Here is a 21,775-nt window from a genome sequence, read left to right on the forward strand (position 1 = left end):
TGGTCTTTAAGTCTCCTTTGACACCACTACTCTAGAATTCTACAATCCTGAATGTTGTTTCCTAAGACATAATTGTCTGGAGGAAATTAAACATGCATCAGAAGGTGTCAAATTGAAAGCTTACAGCTACAAAATAATTTTGTGGTGATCATTTCTAACATAATTGGCTAAGGAGTAGGGACAGACTCTTTGCCCCCTTTTTCCTTAGGTAGACACTTGGGGTTGTCTGGTCAGGATTTTTGGCTATCCTTGGTTCAGTTTGACTCCCTCTGTTTGTTGAGCTGTAAAATTGAGTAGCCTGCAGCCCTGACTTTACTAAATTTCACTGTTCTGTAACTACATGAACAGCCGCAGATATAAAAGTTCAGTGTCTCAATTAACCTTGGAAAGGGTACCAGTGTAAGAAATGCAGATAAGAAAAAAGAGAGAGAGAAAAATGCAATCAATCAGCCAAGGTGAAGGGTCACCATAAAATATCTAAATGAGGGTCATTTGGACATAAAATACTCTTCCTCCTGCCAAATGTCATAAGTAGTGCTGCTCACAAAATTCTAGATGATATTTTTGCCTTTTTAAAAATATTAAACCTTCCTTTGTCCTTTGATTAAGGAGCATGGATATAGGGAACCAAAACTCTTTTTAAAAACTCAGTTTCATTTCATCTAAAACATTGTCCTTTACGGTTTTTTGCTTTTTTTTTTTTTTTTAATTTCAAGATTTTTTTAAAGTCTTCTCGGGTACCACTAGAGCCTAAACATCCCGGTCTCAGGATTCCCTGTTCTCAACTAGCAAGGAGCAAAACCACATCATATAACTGGAAAATTAGTTCCTCAGTCTGACTATCATTTTATGATCCATTTCAAATTCTTCTTCTATTATCATTCGTGTGGGGTTATTTCTAACTTGTCTAATCTATAACACTCTCAGTCTGGAACTCACCTGAAACCCCATCCTTTCTACACCATAAGCCTTTCTTAAAATGCCTTCTCTCCTCAACTTTTGCATCACCTGTTTTCCAAATTTCTTGATTTTTTTTTAAATCTTATTTGGTGAGATTTTGCTTGCTTATTTTTCCCTTTCGATTTTCCTCATGTCTATTCTTTCCTACACAGGTCAATATGCCAGATATTGCAATGTAACAGAGAAATTCACCTGTACATAAAAATTGAGCCCTAATAAAAAACAGAACATCAATTGTAACCAAGCAAAACAATTTGACATTTTAGCTCTAATTTCAGAAAAGCATCAAAAGTAAACCGTAAAAGAACTTGAGTTTCTGTATTTGTTCTTCATATATAACTGCTGAATAAAGCTCCAAAGGTTAGAAATTTTAAAAAAAGTATTTCCTAGGGGTGCCTGGGTGGCTCAGTGAGTTAAGTGGCCAACTCTTGATTTTGACTCAGGTCATGTTCTCAGGGTTATGGGATCAGGCACTGCACTGGGAGCCCCAGAGGTGGGGGTGGGGGAGTCTGCTTGAGATTCTCTCCCTCTCCCTCTGCCCCTCCCCCTGCTTATATGGTCTTTCTAAAATAAATAAATAAATAAATCTTAAACAAATATTTTCTAATAATTGCCAATTATTAAATGTAGTGAGCTTATTGCTGGTCAGATGCTCACATTTTAGAAAGTTGCCTTTCAAATTATATTAACACATCTCTAAGTTTTAGCCCTAATAAAATTTGCATTTGGGTAAGGCTGAACATTTTCAGATTGGATGACTAATTTTCACATTTATTTGTATATTCAAATATATTTTAAAAAGTTAATCTTGAAATAAGCTAAAAATTATTTAATTTCCTTTATGCATGAATGTTTATACAAAGCATCCATGGCTTTAATCTGTTCTCAGGCAAATAAACAAAGTATGTATATGTATACTCTGAACAAATCATTGCCTTTACTCTAATGAACATTTGGACTTAAGGAATGTGTATTATTTGTTGTTAGAAGTGAAATAAACTTGAGCCATAAACAACATAACATCATGATGACTGCTGAAATATCGTAAATATGCACTACTTCACATTTTGACCCTGGCAGATTTTTTTTTTTTTTTAGCTATAAATAAAAGCTTTACTGAATTGTACTTTTCAAAGAATAAGGAAAGACCAGGTTGTAAGTTGCAGAGGTTTAGCAAAATTCCAGTTTCTCTTATTCAATAGTCAAAATAGGAAGATAGGTAAGAAGGAACAAAGGGAGGGAAGGAGGGAGGAAAGAAGAAAGCCCTTTATATTTTTCAGAGATAAAAACATTAGCAAGATAGAAAAATATAAACCTATTTTTCATTACATAAAAATTGGCAAGCGAAGCAACTGGTTTCCTTAAGTTAACCACCATAGACTGGGAAAAATGCAGAAAACAATGTTGGATCAAGAAATACATATAACGGGGGCGCCTGGGTGGCTTAGTGGGTTAAGCCTCTGCCTTCAGCTCAGGTCATGGTCCCAGGGTCCTGGGATCGAACCCCACGTTGGGCTCTCTGCTGAGCGGGGAGCCTACTTCCCCCTCTCTCTGCCTGCCTCTCCGCCTACTTGTGATCTCCGTCTGTTAAATAAATTAAAAAAAATTTAAAAAAAAAAAAAAAGAAATACATATAACGGGGCGCCTGGATAGCTCAGTGAGTTAAAGCCTCTGCTTTCAGCTCAGGTCATGATCCCAAGGTCCTGGGATCGAGCCCCACATCGGGCTCAGCTGGAAGCCTGCTTTTCTCTCCCCCATTTCCCCTGCCTGTGTTCCCTCTCTCACTGTGTCTCTATCAAATAAATAAATAAAATCTTAAAAAAAAAAAAGAAATACATATAACGACATTGTTTTGGTTAAATAATTTATGAAGCCAGAATAGTTCAAGATCACTTTAAGTTCACTCTGTCACATTATAGTGCAAAAAAAAAAAAAAAAAAAAAAAAAGATTTCAAATACTTAGACCTCAGAAATTCACCTCTTCTTTTATGATACTTCAATTTGTCTCTACATATTGAGTAGTATGAAATGGTCAAAGATTTTTAAATAATCATATTAAGATTTTTAAGAATGGTGACTTAAAGTATCAAAAAAGAAAACAAGCTAATATGGTATCAGAATTCCTGAATAATGGCAAATCACTTTAAGGGCTTATAGATCCTCTCTGAACCAAAACACATGGTAATACAATCTATCCCTATTTTTAGCAGATATTCTTTTTTCTCAGAAGCTCTAGATTAAACATTTCATATGTAACAATGTTAGGGTGGAGTTTATTCTTAGTTTCCCATATGATAAAAGTTCTAATAATATGTTGGAAAAGTTATACACTAAGAATGGGTTTGAATTTGGATTTCCAAAGAATAATATCTTTTAAAGTTTTCTTTTGGAATGTAGCTACTTGCCATATCAAAGTTGAACATGCACCCAAATCATCAAAAATTTAAAAAAAAAAAAAAAATCAATGCAGATTGTTTCGTTTCTGCTTGAGGTAGAGTAGGGTATGTGTGTTGTTTGAATTACAAATTACATTACATGGTTTGGTAGGCCTTGCAATATTTTCATGACATAAACTATTAAATCCATATATTTTGTTAGCATGTTTCAAATCTCCTTTAACTTCAAAGTAACTGTCTAAAGGTAATGATGTCTTCTCTCAAGTAATCTTTCTTTTGCATTTGTCCAGTAGCCAGAGATACCATTCCATTTACTTCTTGCAATTTTCATATTACAGCTGTAAGTATGTATTAGAGAGGAAAGGGCTAAATGAATCCTGGGCAAATTCTGAAGATGACATTTATCATACATTATCTATGCCTGCTTTCCCATCTGAATTAAGCTGGTATCTACGGTTGCAGGAAAAATCCCCCCACCCCCCTGCCCAACTACATGTTCACAATGATGGGAACAACCATGATTGTTCTTTTCACAGCTATTGACAATTTCCAATACAAACCCTTTCCAAAACAAACAAAAGAGAGTTATTAGCATAACAACAGAGAAACCTGAATATCTGTCAATAATGGGTACATTCTCTGTTAAGAGGATGACAAACTTCATTGGAAATTTATCAACACTCTACACATATAAAAATAAAAGTCTAAAAACTATTAGTCATTGTAAATGACTATACCACACTGAAATACTAATAAACCTGTAAATAATGTTAAATTGATGAAGTGATACAAAAAAGTAATGAGTCCACCAGTGGTTATTACACTCTTGTTGAAAGACAGTTACCTCGGGAATTTATAGTATTTCTAGGATATTAAAAAATATGCATATTGAATCAATGATCAGAACGCAAATAGGTTGTATGCCAATTGACACATCTGTTCTCCAGCTAATGGTATGTTATTATCTGTCCTTTTTAGAGGCTATAAGTACATGAAAATACTGTTAAAAATAGCTTTAGAACAAAAGCGGGAACACAAAAGCAATGAATGAGCTGATCATATGTAACTAGTATCATGCTGATGTGCTAATCAGCTTTGATGCTCATGAGCATCGCTTACTATATAAACATACGATTACTTTGAAAAACAATTTGCTGATCCCAGTACATGCTACTAATTGGAAGCATTTGGGGGGACTTAGGTCTCATCATATGGATACCAACTGTCCTGGGCACACAGGCACTATAATCCATCATATTCTTATGAGGAAATGAGAAATAAAGAATGCTTCGAATCAATGTTAAAATACGGAATTGGTGGGTTGCCTTGGTGGTCCAATTGGTTGAGCATCCAACTCTTGATTTCAGCTCAGGTCATGATCTCAGGTTGTGAGATCCTGTGCCGGCATCAGGCTCTGCGCTCTCAGTACAGAGTCTGCTTGTCCCTTTTCCTCTGCTCTTCCCCCTGCTCTCTCTTCTCAAATAAATAAATAAAATCTTTTAAAAATATGGAATTTGGGTACTCTGCTATTTTCACCATTGACCACTATTGTTCTTCATTTGTGTTGCTTGGACAAACCTCTTCTTAATGAGAGTGTCTACATTGGTTCTTTCCTTACATTCTTAACACCTGAAGAAGAGAGACAGGAAAGAACAGGGTGAGGGCGCTTGTGTCTGTGGCATTCCTTTACTACCATTTAAACTGCCTAGATATCTGCCATAGTTCCTGTACAGTAATAGAACAGACCCTCCCTGATCCCCAACCTCTACTCTACAGTAGGCAGCTGTCTTATGTGCTCCCAGAGCATGCAGGGCCCATCCCTGTCATTGTGCTCCTCCTCCTGTGCCATCATCATCTTGCATTACTGAACTCATAACAGATGTTCTAAAATGGGTTATAAGTGATTGAATAAACAAAAGAAGGATTATGCTAATCAAGTTATTATTGAAAATAAGAACCCCTTTGGGTTTAGAAACAGTTACTTTAGCACAGAGGAAAATTAGAAACCTAAAGGAAAGATTGAAATAATGGAGAGAACTGATATTTTTACAATACGTTAACATATACTCTTTAGGGAGACATTTTAAATTTGGGGTCATATTCTTGTTATTTCCTGCAGACAATATAGTTCTAGGGCTGCTGGTGGTAATTTAATTTAAATATAAATTACACGGTTGTAAACTTATTAAAAAATGCATGGGACTAAAAAGTGCATACTTACATCTATAATTGCCCATTAGAAGTAAGCTGAGATTTTGTGTTCTTGATACAGGTGTAAATAATTCTTCAACCAACTTACTTTAAATATATATATATACTTTAAAAAAAACTTTAAAAAATGATCCTTTTAATTTCTCGCAGTAGTAATCGTTACCACTCAACATATTAAATATACGTTAAATATGTAGAGAATTTAAGTTCAACTATACACTGCTTGATAATTTGGGGGTAGGGCTTAACCATGCTGGATCTGTAATCTTCCCATTTCTAATCACAAAATGGTAACAGTTCATTTATAGCACTCCACGGAGATTTAATGTTTATGTTATACAGGGTTTGAGAGCCTCTGAGGAGAAATTATATAAGTCCAAAATATTGCTTTCCTAGGGAAAAGGTAGGACAATCTTTTCCTAGAATGTACTTTTATCTGAAGGACACATAATTCATTCGTAAACATCACCATGTTCTGAAAACACTTACTCCACCTACAGGTTTTGAAGCAACTCAAAACACCAGTTTTCACCAAGAAAGTTTTCTATGTCAGTTAGTAAATATTGAGGTCTGGTGAGAGCTACATAAAGAACTTAGCCAAATAGTCACATAAGGGACATAAATGTAAGAATATACTTCTACCAAATGTATTCAACTCTGGGGCAAATTGCTTTCCCAAGTAAATTCTGCAGAAAGCCTGTACCTCATAAGTCATTAGCAATAATGGTCCCCTCTTTCATGATAATGGAAAATGCACAGTCAGATTGCAAGAGATTTTATTTTATACACTTGTAAGGTATACTCATCTCCTAAACCCCTGGCTGCATTGAAAAGTCAAAATATTAATAAGAAAGAAAAACCCATCCACATTTCTGCTTGAAAGGACTCCTCAGGGCACTGGGAGAAAAGATTCACTCAGAAGTTGTATCCTAATTAGTAGTTAATTCTTCTCCCCTGTCTTATTTAGTTTGCTCTTTAAAAGACAAATATCAGCATAGCAAAACTGCCTTGTCTTTAAGCAATAGAAATAAACCATCAGGCCTCAAAGTTACATTAACAATCCAAGCATTAAAGAAACATAGTATTTTGTGCAACGGAAGAGAATGGAGAATTTAGTGACCTTAAGAATGTCTCTTCATGAGAAATCTTAAAGAAGAACACACAATTATTTATTCTATCACTATCATTATTCTTCATCCTTGATTAAATTGATAAGTAGATATACAACATAGACAAATACATGAGAAAGTTGAAAGGACAGTGTGTTTGGAGACTAAAGACCCCAGTTCAAGTCTCAGAGCTGGCACTTACTAATTTTGTGTCATTGAGTTTTCGTCTTTGACATTGAATTTATAGTTCCCTAAGGTGTGAACTGGGAAGAGCATCTTTGGAACTGAAACTGGAAACCAGCAATTCTGTTTGGGGCCTGCCAAGTTTGTAATGTCTATCAGTCAAGCAAGTGGAGATGTTGAGTACATATTTTGATATATTCACATGTAGTTAAATGAACAAGAGAAATGAAATATAAGTTGGACATTGAGAGAAGGGGCAGGGATAGAGAGGAAAACCAGGAAAATGTGAAAACATGAATGAGAAGGAAAGTGTTTCAAGAAAAACAGGGGTTAATCCCGTATGTTGAATGCTGCTGAGAGGTTACCTAAGATAAAAACCAGAGACGTTGATAAGCTGTCTGGCAAGAGGGAAGTTACCTGTGATTATGGTTGGGTAGAGATGGAGATCTGATTAGTCAGGGACAATGAGAGAGTGCAAGAAGAGGAGGGAACAATAGGTAATTGATGAAAAATTTTGATGTGAAGGGGATCAGATTGAAACTGCAGTAGGGAGTAGGCTCATAGGAGGGTACCTTAAAGATAGGAGATACTGGACCAAGATGACATGCTGATGAGAATGATCCTTTAAATAACTGCAATCAATAGCAAAGATATTGAGACAACAAGAGAGAATGGAATCTGAAGTATAGTAGAGAAGATGGCCTTTGGTAGTCCTAGGACCATGTCCTTTATATTAACAGTGGTGAAATCTTTTTCATGAGATTCTATGGGGGTATTTTCAGTCAATCGTTAACTTGACTGGTATTTGAGTCCTCTTCCTTGATGATGTATGAAACAAGGTGAGAATAAAGGCAAAAGGGAGGAGGTGTAAAAATTTGGAAAAGAAAGAGAAGGTGTAGGCATTCATTTTGTTGAGAATATAAATAGACCTATTCTGATAGTATAGATTGGTCCAGTCATGCTGCATAATCATTTCAAATTTATGGTCCTGAATTTAAAGTAAAACTAGTTAACATGGTTGTGTTTGAACACAACAATTAGCCTCTAAGGTATAAACATGAAGTAGAGAAAGAAGGTAAGAAGTTACTAAGAGAAAGGTAGGGTCTAAAGATGAAATAAAATGTATTGTTGACATACCATGATTACATGAGAAGCAGAAGTGGAGAAATCAGCCAAAGAAATAAGAAAAAAAAAATCTGTCATTTGAAAACAGAGGGAAGAAGAAGCATTTGGGAAATACTGAAGTTGAGAACATAGAACTGGAGGGAATTTGTATCAGACAGTTTTAAACTTAGTGAAGTGTGGAGTGTATTATTTATCTAAAGTTTAAGCAGTGGACCAATGGAAAAGACATGAAAACAAAATAGCTGCCATAGTTATTAATAGCAGCTAATAATTCAGCATGGTAAAATTTTAATATATTTATATATATTATTATATATTTAATATATTTCTATTATTATATATTTAATATATTTATAAAATATAAATTTTATATTTTATGAGATATATTAAATTTATAAGAGATATATTAAATTGCATAACTGAGGCTAGGTGAGGAAAGACTAAGGTTAGATGACAAGGATCATTTTGTTTTGAGAAAAAAGAAGGAGAAGGGTAGAGGGATGAGCCAGTGAAAGAGAATGCAGTGAGAACGAGCATAAGAATGTAGTGAGAAGAGGCGCGCTGGAAATGAACAGAAACAAGATAGGGAGAAGGGCTGACGGGAAATGTATGCATTAGAGTATCCAATGTGTCAGGTGTGGGACTTCAAGACTCCTTGAGTTTTACATTGGAGCTATTAGTGTTCAATAAATATTGCATAACAGAGATGATGAAGGTAGGCAGACTCTTCACAAAGGATAGCTGTGGGTCCAGAAGAGCCCCAAGTCACAAGACCTGAGACAGTCCTTGCTATCTACATTGTGGTTTATTATGCCGAATGTTTTCTATCAATTCTGGGCCCTTGTTTCCTCAATGAGGAATGAGGAAATGTGGTGTGAGACTTCTAAGATCCCACTCTCCCCCCCCGCCCCCCACAAGCTTACTGGATCTGTTTATTCTTTTTTTTTTTTAAATTTTATTTTATTTTTTCAGTGTTCCAAGATTCATTGTTTATGCACCACACCCAGTGCTCCATGCGATACTTGCCCTCCTTACTACCCACCACCACTCACCCATAGCCCCCATACCCCTCCCCTCCAAAACCCTCAGTTTGTTTCTCAGAGTCCACAGTCTCTCATGGAAATCTCTCTGATTTCCCCGAACTCCCTTCTCCTAACACCATCTCCCAATATCCTCCGTGTTATTTCTTATGCTCCACAAGTAAGTGAGACCATATGATAATTGACTCTCTAAGATCCCACTCTTACCCACCCCCATGGAAAACATTTTCAGGAGCTTCTGCTTTGATAACTTATTCAATGTGGTTCATTTTTTTTTATTATTCTTGTTTAATAGTTATAAAATGCTACACATTTTGTGGGCTTCTTTTGCTGCCACTTACTGGAACTCTGCTTTCCCTCAGCTTCCAGCTCAGAGCCAGGGTGGAAGGCACAAATGAAAGAACCCATTGTGTTCCCACAGCGATGGCTGCAGGGAGCCAGCCCTTCAGCATGCTTATTCATATCTGTAGAAAAAAGATATACAGCAGCTATGTCTTCAGAACTCAAATTAAGATTTATCTGTAAACTACAAAAATTATCTAAAGTATTCTCTTTCTTTCAACCCTAGACATCAAGCATAACAGTAAAATACCACATAAGAACCATATTTGCAAGTAAACTAACTGCTAATGATATTGATTTAAATGTTGGTCTAATGCTCTCAAACGCTTCTGAGAACCTACTAATATTTATTAATTGGGAGAAAGAAAAGGAAATAACTAAAAAATATACTCTATCTTTCCCCTAATACTACAGGTAGAAGTCATTGTAATTTGCCTTTGGAAATATACATCACATTCTCCTTTCCTCTTAAATATTTATTTATTTGAGAGAAAAGACACATACACACATAAATGGAGGGAGGGGTAAAGGGAGAGATTCTTTAAGTAGATTCTCCGTGAGCACAGAGCCCCACGTGGAGCTCCATCTCATGTCACATGAGATCATCTGAGCTGAAACTAAGAGTTAGACACTGAATCAGTTGAGCCCCTCAGGTGCCCCAGTCATATATAACACATTCTTAACCAAAAATAGTATCTCCCTGATTTAAGGTAAACAGGACATGTGGACAAGGGAGAATTGGGGTCTTCATATGTAGCAATCCATGGCGTATGCTCTACCTGAATGCCATGGGGCAGTGCCATTTAAAAAAGAATGCCCTCTCTTTCTCCTGACACTGAGAGCCAGTTCCATTCAGTGCAACTTCTTTCTAAGATTTTTTTTTTTTTAAATTAACTTGATAGACAGATCACAAGTAGGTAGAGAAGCAGGCAGAGAGAGAGGGAGAAGCAGGCTCCCTGCTGAGCAGAGAGCCCAATGCGGGGCTCTATCCCAGGACTGACGCGGGGCTGGACCTCAGGACCCTGAGATCATGACCTGAGCCGAAGGCAGCGGCTTAACCCACTGAGCCACCCAGGCGCCCCTCAGTGCAACTTCTTTCTATAACTCAAGTAGTCTGTGCTCCCTCCCTTCATGTCGCTAGGTCTGAACATCATTTTTCCTGACTCATACTTCCTCCTGTACTATTCTGTGTGTTATCTCCACACATATCTCTATATATATGTATATATTTGTCAATTCTCCACAAACATTTGGTAAGATCCTATTCTGTGCCAGAAAAGTTAAGCAAAAGCTATGTGAACAGAGGACCAAAGCAGAAATGTTCTCTGTCAGAAAGGTATATGAACACAATCAACAGAAAATTGTATCTTAGTTTTAGTTTAAAAAAAAAAGAAACAACTAAACAGTAATTTGTTTTTTTTAAGATTTTATTTATTTATTTGACAGAGAGAGAGAGAGTGAGAGAGGGAACACAGCAGGGGGAGTGGGAGAAGCAGGATTCCTACAGAGCAGGGAGCCTGATGTGGGGCTCCATTCCAGGACCCTGGATCATGACCTAGGCCAAAGGCAGACGCTTATCAACTGAGCCACCCAGGTGCCCCTAAACAGTAATTTTTGTATCTGATTCTTTTTCAGTTTCTCAAAGTGTTTATCCATCTCATAAGTCAGAAAATATTTTGGTATTTTCATAATTAATCCAAATAAACTCTTTCTCATTTCATGAAAATGTCATGATAAAAATGAAGGATTCTGTGATTTCTCCGAAGTTAATAAAACAAAGACTGTCCCACAGGAATGATTTCAGTTATTAGCTCTGGTTATGGAGTAATTTGTCACTTTCATCTTTGAATTGAAATATGTCTGTTTTGCAATTTCTAGGAAAAAGAAATATGTAACCTTGTATTTATAGTTTCTTTCTTTTTGGTTTTAATTATTTCTAACTTCTGAGAACACTCATTTGCACATACTTGCATTTCAAAGGTTATCCCCCACCTTCTGTAGGCTATAATAAAAAAAACTCCCTGTGTAGTTATGGAAGATTTTGAATATTAATTCTGGAATTCACTTCATAATGAGAAACAGAAAACAAAAGGCATTAATTCTGAAATTATACCAGACCATTTTTTTTGGTAACTAAAAATTTCACCGAGTTTTCATAGTTTCATAAAAATACCTTTCAGAACAATCAAGAAAAATATAAATGTTCCTTTTAAAGCATAAATGAAAACATCTTTCTCCTAGCTGTTCTGACTATTCAAAATTGAATTACCACAAAATATCAAACAATTACACAATTAAGCCATCAGTTTCAACCTCCTACCTCCACAGGCCTTTTTGTCGTTAGACAACTGGTACCCTGGGCAACAGACACACCTGGTCACACCATTCTCATTCTGACAGATGTGGGCACATCCATTCCCACCTGTGAAGGGATCCATCTCTGAAAGCAATTAAACAGTGAACGTTTATAATTCATTAACTTCAGAAAGATACACCAAGTGGAAGGAAGGGTGGAGAAGGTAAGGAGGGAACTGGGACCATGGGGTTTCTCATATAAAGATGGTAAGGACTCTGGAAAGTCTTTTCTCACTTTCAGATGGAACTGATTCCACAAAAAATTTCCCATTTTGTGATTTCAACTCCAAAATCTAAACAAATATAAACATGGATCAGGGCCAAAAGAAGAATTACTTTAATTCACTCTTCTCAAAAGCATGGCTTCTGCCCTCTGATACCCCAAGTTCAACAGAGTCAGCATGAACACTATATATCATACCCTTTTTCATTTTCTCCTTCTCTCTCAACCCTCTCTACTCCTTTGGGCATCCTAAAAGGCAAAAACCTCCTCTGGGTTACTTTTGCTTTTGGATAAACAACCACAGTGTGAGGAAAAGTCAGGCTGAAGCAACATGGGAGAGTCTTAGCCATAGCCGTCATGGAGATGGAATACATGTCAGATTTTCCAGGCTGAAATGAACCTTCTGTAGAACCTACAGTATAATGCTGAATAGAAGTGGCATGAACAGACATCCTTAGCTTCTTCCTGATCTTAGGGGGAAAGCCTTCAGGATTCACTATTAAGTGTAATGTTAGCTGTGTGTGTGTGTGTGTGTGTGTGTGTGTTTTAAAGATTTTATTTTTATTTATTTGACAGACAGATCACAAGTAGGCAGAGAGGCAGGCAGAGAGAGAGGAGGAAGCAGGCTCCCTGCTGAGCAGAGAGCCCGATGCGGGGCTCGATCCCAGGACCCTGGGATCATGACCTGAGCCGAAGGCAGAGGCTTTAACCCACTGAACCACTCAGGTGCCCCAGCTGTGTGTTTTTTACAGGTTCTCTTGATCAGCTTGAGGATGTAGTTTTCTATTTCTAGTTTTTTGAGTTCTTTTATCATAAAAAGATGCTGGATTTTGTCAAGTGTTTTTTTTTTTTTTTTTTTTCCCTGCATCTATTGAGATAATCATGTAGTTTTTGTACTTAATTCTATGGATATGGTATATAGTATTAATTGATTTTCAGATGTTGAGCTAACCTTGTTTTCCTGAGATAAATCTTACTGGATCATGGTATATAATCCTTCTATATGTTGTTGGATTTGGTTTCCTAATATTTTGTTTAGGATTTTTACATCTACATTCATAAAACATGTTTGTCTGTGGTTTTCTTTTATGTGATATGTTTGTCTGGTATTGATATCAGGGTAATTCTGATTTCAGGGAATGAATTGGGAAGTGTTCTCTTCTCTTTTATATTTTTGAAGAGTTTGTAAAAAAATATGGAATAATTCTAAAATATTTGGTATAATTCACCATTGAAACTATCTGGGCCTGAGATTTTCTTTTTGGGGAGCTTCAAAATTATTAATTTTATCCCTTTATGATAAATCTAACTGGATTTTTTACTTTTTTCAGAATCTAATTCCAGCAGTAATCGTCATTCTAGGAATTTGTTCATTTCATCTAAACTATGTAATTTGTTGTGATTCAGTTGTGTCTAGTATTACCTTCTCATTTCTCTTTTTAAAAAAAAATTTCCTAGGGTCAGCAGTGATGTTTACTCTTTTACTTTCAATCTTAGTCGTTTGAGTCTTCTCTCTTTTTTCCTTTGCCAATCTAGCCAAAAGTTTGTCAACTGTGTTGACCTTTTTTTAAAAGCAACTTTTGGTTTTATTAATTTTCTTTGTTTCTCTATCATCTACTTCATTAATTTACAAATCTTTACCTTCCTTCTTTTTTTACACTTCCATGTTCCCTTTCTCCTTATGTTACTTCTTACCAGTATGAGCTTTCTAAGAAACTCTCATATTTGAGTAAAACACACTGCAGAATTAGCGTGTCCTCCAACTTCACACAAAATAAAATTTGATAGACATTTTTGGCTTTGTTTTCTTTATTGCATCTGTATGTTTTGTCACAAGTTAAGATACTATGTAGCTACATTAATAACAGAAATTTAATTTATTTAATTTATATTGCCCACTACCAACTCTCAGGGCAATGGAATAGATAACTTCTGAGAACTCTGGAAAATGAGGGGTCATTCCCACCAGATACAAAATTACAAAGTAGATTGCAGTGATCTTCGATATGTTCCTCTCATTAGCCACTGTCTCTGGGAATGTCTTTTCTAAATGTACTTTAATCATCTATTGCCCTAGTGCCTTCTTGATGCCCAGGTCTCCAAATAAGGTTTACTCCTCCAGAAATTAACTAGATATAAACTCCCTATAGTAAGCCTTACTGCTATCAGAGGTCCCTTTTGTTTCAGGGACTGACTGTAACTGTAGTCTTAAGCCACTTGAATTAAGCATGGAAGAACTATAAAGCAAAACTTCTATAATGTAGAATTTGGTAAAACTTACAATTTTTATTCTCAACTGCAGGACACAGAAGGACATTTAAAAGTAGCATGTGGGACACAAGTAATATTTCCAGTCAAATTTATGATGTTTTTTGTGTAGAGTACCCTTTTATAGTAGCACTTAAACGGGACCTATTCAAATTCGGCTCATGATCATGAAAGAGTAACCATGATTGGGTTTACCTTCTACCATAAACAACTAAAAAACTAGAGTAAAAATACATGAAACAACTGTAGATATTGGACAATAAACAGCACAAGAATGGGAACCCTGAGTGAAGAGGAAAAAAAGTAAGCTAAATTATTGTTTTGGGTTTTGCTGGAGACCATTTCTGGGTTACAGCACAGAAATAGAAACCAAAAGAGAGCTCAATGATCCTGCTAAATTAAAGAGACAAATCAGAGCTCATGATTATCAAGGAAATTAGAATTTGTGGAGTGCTAGAAGGGGCAGACAGAGGTGGGGAAGAGAGTGTTATATAGAGAGAAAAAACAAAAACAAAAATACAAAACACTCCAGAAATCTGTACCCTGATCCTCTTGAATCTTTGACTAAATATTATTGCATATCTAGACAGGGTAAATCTCCATGAGGCCAAGCAAGAACAAAGAAGAATTAAGGAAGTTGTAAGCCAAACAATTTCCAAAGCATATAGAGGGCCAGGAATCAGTTCTTAGCAGCCAGAGTGGGGAGATATTGTTTAACATATTGTAGCTTCAGTAAAGATCCCCAAAGGACCATGACTCAATAGTAGAACCAATTTAACCCCAGAGTAAAGTTTATTCTAGATTTACCCTAACATTCAAAACAGCATTTGACAGATCAAACTGATCTGCGAGTAACTTAGTTTGGCTTCTCCTTTTTAAAGGAGAACAAAAGCTAGCATTCAACAATGTAAAATGAATAATGTCCAAAATCCCATAAAAGGTTAATAAACATGTGAAAGTATAATCAAATATAACCCATATTCAGGAGAAAATTCATTTAATAAAAACAGAAATAATAGAGAGGATGGTATCAGCAGATAAGGACATTAAAATAGCACTATAAATAAATTTAATATGCCTCATGATTTAAAGAAAAATATGCATTTAATGAGAAGAACAATAGAAGGCATTAAAAAAAACTACCAAAGGGATCTTCTAGAGCAGAGGGATATAAAATCTGAAATAGAAAGTTCACTAACTGGTATTATCAGCAGATTACATAATTAGAAAATTATTGAACTAAAAACTTGGCAGTATAAATTATCAAAATGAAGAGCAGACAGAAAAAAAAGGACTAAGCAATTTATGTAAAGAAGTCTGGTGACCAGTTGAGCAATATTAAGCAGAGGATAGCAGGATAGAGGATAGAGGATAATTCGAATTTTGGAAAGAGATTCTCTAGTCAAAGGATTAGGAAAATGACAGTTTAACAAGACAGAAAACTTTCAGAAAATGATTGTCCTACTATAGCCAGACACCACAGAAAAAAAAAAAATCTGCACCTATAACACCACTGACTGAAGGGAGAACCTAGACTTTCCCCCTCAACAGGCTGTAATTGGGTATTTCTTTTCCCCTTCTCACTGAGGTGACATCAGAGGAGGCAAATCAGAGAGTCAAGATTTCCGCCACAATCTGATAATGAGGCCACCCTATCATGATGTCTATGAAAGCCGTGTGAGAAGAGTAAAAAGGCACACCTACACCTCCTGGCCAAGTGGTACCAGTAGAGACCTAGAATTGGATCCTGCACAGAAGTAAGGAGGCATACACTTCCTACTTGTGAGTCATTAGAAGTCAGGTGGTGGTACACTTGGACTTCTACTCACAGTGGTTTTCCTCCACCCTCTTTCCCCTTCCAGAGTAGTGTCAAAGGAAAGCATCTAAATATAAGGTTTATATAAGATCCAGAGTCTAGTAACATAATATGCAAGATTTCCAAGCTTCAGTAGAAAATTACTCATTATACCAAGAACTAGGAAGATCTCAAAAAGATTGAAAAAATGAATCAAGAAATGCCAACACCAAGATTTTAGAGATGTTAGAATTATCTAAGATTTTAAACAAGCCAACTAAAATTATTTTAATGAACAATTACATACATGCTTGAAACAAATGAAATAATAGAGTCTCAGCAAAGAAATTGAAAATTTGAAGGATAACCTAATAGAAATTTGAGAACTGAAGAAGACAACAACTGAAAACCTCAATAGAGGGGCACCTGGGTGGCTCAGTGGGTTAAGCATCTGCCTTCAGCTCAGGTCATGATCTTGGGGTCCTGGGATCAAACCCTGTGTAAGGCTGCCTGCTTAGCAGGGAGTCTGATTCTCTGCCTCCTTCTGCTCCTACCCCCAACTCATGCTATCTCTCTCAAATAAAATCTTAAAAAAAAAAAAAAGAAGAGGGGCACCTGGGTGGCTCAGTGGGTTAAGCCTCTGCCTTCGGCTTAGGTCATGATCTCAGGGTCCTAGGATTGAGCCCCATATTGGGCTCTCTGCTTGGCAGAGTCTGCTTCCCACTCACTCTGCCTGCCTCTCTGCCTACTTGTGATCTCTCTCTCTCTCTGTCAAATAAATAAATAAAATCTTTAAAAAAGAGAGAGAGAGAAAGAAAATCTCAATAGATAGGCTAAATATTAGAATGAAGAAGACAGAGAAAAGAATCAGTGAATTGGAAGATAGAGCAATAGAAATTACCCAACTGAACAACAAACAATAGACTAGGAAAAAAAATTTTTTTTAAAGAGAAAAGAAAGAAACAAAAAGAATGGAGCCTTACAGACCTACAGAAATATAACAAGTGTAAAATATTGTGACAGTGTTAATATCTTAGAGGCTAAAAGAAATAAGGTGGGGCTGAACATGTGTTCAAAGAGATAAAGCTGAAAATTTCCCAAATCTGGCAAAAGATATAAATCTATAGATCAAAGGAACTAAGTAGAGCCCAATCAAATTAAACTCAAAGAAGTTCACACCAAGACACATTCTAGTCAAACTTCTGAAAAGTAAAGGTAAAAGAAAAATCTTTAATGCAGTGAGAGAGAAATAACACTTTATTTGTTAAGAAAAATGTAAAGTAATAGATATTTCATCCGAGATCAGGACGGCTAGGAGAAAGTGAAAACATTTTTCATCTAATGAAAGAAAACAACCCAGAATCTTATATGCAGCAAAATTACTCTTTAGAAATGAAGAGGAGACTGAGACATTCTCAGATAAAGAAAAATTAAGGGAATTTATTACTCTAAATTAACATCTAAAGGAAATTTTCTAAATAGAAATGATTAAAAAGAAACCAATTATAAAATATCAGGGAGAAAGAGAGCAAAAGTAAGAAAAAAATCCAATAAACTTTCCCTCCCCTCTTGAATCTTCTAAATAACACGAAATGGCTGAAGCAAAAATTATAATATTGTCTAATGTGGTTCTAGGAGAACACAGAAACAATATTTGAACAATTATATATATAAGTGAAGAAAAGTAAAGAGAAAGGATTTTTACTCCACTTGAACTGATAAAATTATGGCATCAGTAGGTTAAGTTAGTTATACAGAATGTAATTAATACCTGAGGGAACCAGTAAACCTGTGAAAAGTTATGTAAAGAGATTCCCTCAAAACTTCTATGAATAAAACAAAATGGAATTCTAATAAATGTTAAAGTAACCATAGGAAAACAATATAGAAAAATTTAAAAAACCCCAAAACAATAAACATAAAAAAGAAATAGTAGATAAACAATAACAATAATTACATAAATGTAAATGGCCTTCTATGCCAAATAAAAGGTCCAGATTTGAATAATGGGTTAAAAAAATGAACCAGCTGTATAATGTCTACCTGAAACTCACTTCCAATATAATGATATAGACAGATCTAAAGTAAAATAATGGAAAATATATATAGCATGCAATAACTGATCAAAAGAAAGTAGGAGTGGCATATTAATGTCAAATAAAGCCTACCTCAATGCAAAGAAAATTTCCGGAAATGGAAGGGACAATATGTAATAATAAAAGGGTCAATCCACCAAGAAGACATAATACTAGGTACATATGCATCAAACAACAGAATTATAAAATATATCAAGCAAAATCTGATGGACATAAAGGAGAAAGAGACAAATGCACAGTTATAGTTGGAAATGTCACCACACTTTCACCAATTAATAATGGAACAACTAGACAGAAAACCATCAAAGATAGAAGTCAAGGACAGCATCAACCCACAAGATCTAGTTGACACTCTACTCAACAACAGCAGAATACTCATTCTTTTTGAGTGCCCAAAAAACATATATCAGCATCGATTACATCTTAAGCTATAAAACAAACCTCAAAAATTTTCTAGATTGAAATTAAATATAATGTATTCTCTGACCACAAAGCAATCAACTAACAAATTGATAACAGAGATTATAGGAAAATCTCTAAACACATGGAAACTAAACAAGTCATTTCTTCTATGTAATCTATGGGTCAAAGAGAAAGTCCCAAGGAAAAACAAAAAAGCATCAGACTGAATAAGAATGAAAATTCAGCATGAAAATTTGTAACAGGGGCATCTGGATGGCTGTCAGTTAAGCATCTGACTTTTGCTCTGGTCATGATCTCAGAGTTCTGGGATCAAGCTTGGCATCAGACTCCCTGCTCAGTGAGGAGTCTGTTTTTCTCTCTTCCTCTGCCCTCCTCCCCAACCGTGTTTGTGCTCTCTCTTACATGTACTCTCTCTCTGTCAAATAAATAAACAAAATATTTTTTTAAAATTGGGGGACAAACCTATAACAGTGCTAAGAGACAGATTCATAGTACAAAATATATCAGAAGAAGTCAAAAGCTCCCACCCCAAGAATTTAGAATAAGAGCAAAATAAACCCAAAGTAAGTAGAATGAAGAAAATAATGACAGAAAGCAATGAAATTGAAAACAGAAAGAAATAGAAAATATCATTGAAACAAAAAGCTGGTTTAAATCCCATATCTTACACAAAAATTAACTAAAACTGGATCACAGATGTAAATATAAAACATAATACTATCTTTAAAACACTTTTAGAAAATATAATCTTAATTAATAACCTCTAAAAACTGGAATCAATCCAGATGGAAATGTTTAAGGATATAGATTCATATATAAGATATAGTTCATAGAATACTATGAACTACTGTTAAATGCAATAACTTGGATGAATCTTCAGAGAAATATGTTGAATGAAGAAAGCAAATCCATAATGATTATATACTCTTCGATTTTTTTCTCTAACATTCTTGAAATGTCAACATGATAAAATGGAGAACATACTAGTAGTTGCCTGCAGTTAAGAAGGGGACAGGTGAGGAAGGAAAATGTGGCTAATAATAGGCAACATGAGGGATCCTTGAAGTGATGAAAATGTTCTGTGTCTTGACTGTATCAATACCAATATCTTTGTTGTGATAATGTGTTATAATTTTTTAAATGTCATCATTGTAGGAAACTAGACACAGCTACATGATATCTCTCCATATGATCTTTTAAAATTTTATGTGAATCTCAAATTATCTCAAAAGAAAAAAGGACCAAAGGTAATAAACAAACAACCCTGCCCAAAACAAATCTGTTAAATGAATGAATATTTTGGCTGAACTTCAATCTAAATCACCTCTTATAAAAAACAAGACTAGAGAATTGACTTTACACATATAACTTTCATTCAATAAACATTGTTTAGGAAAAAAGAGAGAGAGAGACACCCAAGAGCCTTGATTGTTGAAGGCTTTGACCCCATCAGGCACCGAGTCTAAATGAGGACTGATAGAGTCACCAGTATAAAGCTGTCATGTCAAAATGATTTTTGGGTGTGGACTCTCTCCACTCTGGAGGGTATGTAGGTGGTTTGGAATGAGCTGAGCTCCAAAGGGCTGGAAGGCCTGGTTGCCCACGGCCTGGAACAGAGCATCTGTTGGGAGGAGAGGCCAGTCACTCACTCTCTCTCTCTCTCACACACACAGACACACACACACTTTAGTGAAAGAAAGCAAAGCCATATGAAAACAAAATGAACAGTTTCAGTGACCAGTGGAAAAAATACTGAAAAGAACATCTCATATAACTGGATCTCAGAATAAAAGAAAGAATAAAAAAATTTGAAAAAATAGTGACTAAACATTTTTGAAATTTTATGTAAACTCGACCCATATATCCAGGAGTCTCAATGAACCCAAGCAGGATAAACACAAAGAAAACTGAACCATAATACATTATGATCAAATTGATGCAAATCAATGATAAAGAGAAAATTTTGAGGGGCACCTGAGTGGCTCAGTGGGTCAAAGCCTCTGCCTTCAGCTTAGGTCATGATCCCAGAGTCCTGGGATCGAGCCCGGCATCGGGCTCTCTGCTCGGCAGGGAGCCGGCTTCCTCCTCTCTCTCTGACTGCCTCTCTGCCTACTTGTGATCTCTGTCAAATAAATAAATAAAATCTTTAAAAAAAAAAAAAAGAGAGAGAAAATTTTGAGAGTCCAAGGACAAAACTATATTACCAAAAGAAGGAAAGATAAAAAATAACTCCATATATCTTGTTGGAAACCATGGAAGACAGAAGACAGTGGAACATTTTAAAAAGCTAAGGGAAAATAAAAACAAACAAATAAACAAAAAATAGAAGTACATAGCCAAAGTGGATATGACATAAATGGAGAAAGCATAAAGACATTTTCAGAAAAAAAGGAGTAAGCTAAAAGTACTTATCACTACAGATCAAAACTCAAGAAATGTTGAAAGAAGTCATTCAGCAAATGAACAGCAAATGGAAATGTGAACCTACACAATTGAATAAGGAAAGCAAGGCATTGTACACGTGTGGACAAAAATAAAGATCGTTTTTGTCATTTAAAAATATATCTAGGGACTCCTGGGTGGCTCAGTTGGTGAAGCAGCTGCCTTCGGCTCAGGTCACAATCCCAGCGTCCTAGGATTAAGTCCCCCATCAGGCTCCTTGCTTGGCAGGGAGCCTGCTTCTCTCTCCGCCTCTGCCTGCCATTCTGCCCGTTTGTGCACTCTCTGTCTCTCTCTCTCTGAAAAATAAATAAAATCTTTAAAAAATATATATATTCATATCTAATATATATCTGTATAGGTTAAAGCAAACAACATAGTAGCAATGTAGCTGTATTTTTTATATATGACAATTCTACTAAGCAGTGAAACATTAGGAAATGCAAACATATTGTTGTAAGGTTCTAACATTATACATCAAGCAGTAAGTAGTATTTTCAAGGCAGACTTGATAAGTTAATAATAAATATTATAAATCCTAGAATAATAATATTTTTAAGGAGGTATAACTAATAAAGCAATATCAGAGATAAAATGAGATGTAAAAATCTTTAATTAACCAAGAAGTTAGAAAAGAGGAAAAGGGAATAAAGAATAAGTGAGACAAATAGAAAACAAATAGCATTCTCACAGATTCAAATCCATATTGAAAATTACACTGGGCGTGGTGCATAAACAATGAATCTTGGAACACTGAAAAAAAAGAAAATTACAAAAAAGAAAATTACAATAAATATAATTTCTCTAAAT

The 21,775-nt window shown here is 35.5% G+C and overlaps 1 protein-coding gene across 1 annotated transcript in view; it reads right to left on the minus strand.

Annotated features, from left to right (window-relative positions):
• Window positions 1–21,775, minus strand: part of LOC131825591 (EGF-like and EMI domain-containing protein 1) — a gene marked incomplete at its 5' end in the record, with an annotated part of 304,549 nt that overhangs the window by 173,072 nt on the left and 109,702 nt on the right. Inside the window, 4 exon segments of the mRNA XM_059165052.1 lie at window positions 3,769–3,835; window positions 3,838–3,917; window positions 9,366–9,488; window positions 11,687–11,806. Coding sequence (XP_059021035.1) covers window positions 3,769–3,835; window positions 3,838–3,917; window positions 9,366–9,488; window positions 11,687–11,806 — 390 coding nt within the window.

The sequence above is a fragment of the Mustela lutreola genome, chromosome 2 (assembly GCF_030435805.1).
Source record: "Mustela lutreola isolate mMusLut2 chromosome 2, mMusLut2.pri, whole genome shotgun sequence".
NCBI classification, from domain to species: domain Eukaryota; kingdom Metazoa; phylum Chordata; class Mammalia; order Carnivora; family Mustelidae; genus Mustela; species Mustela lutreola.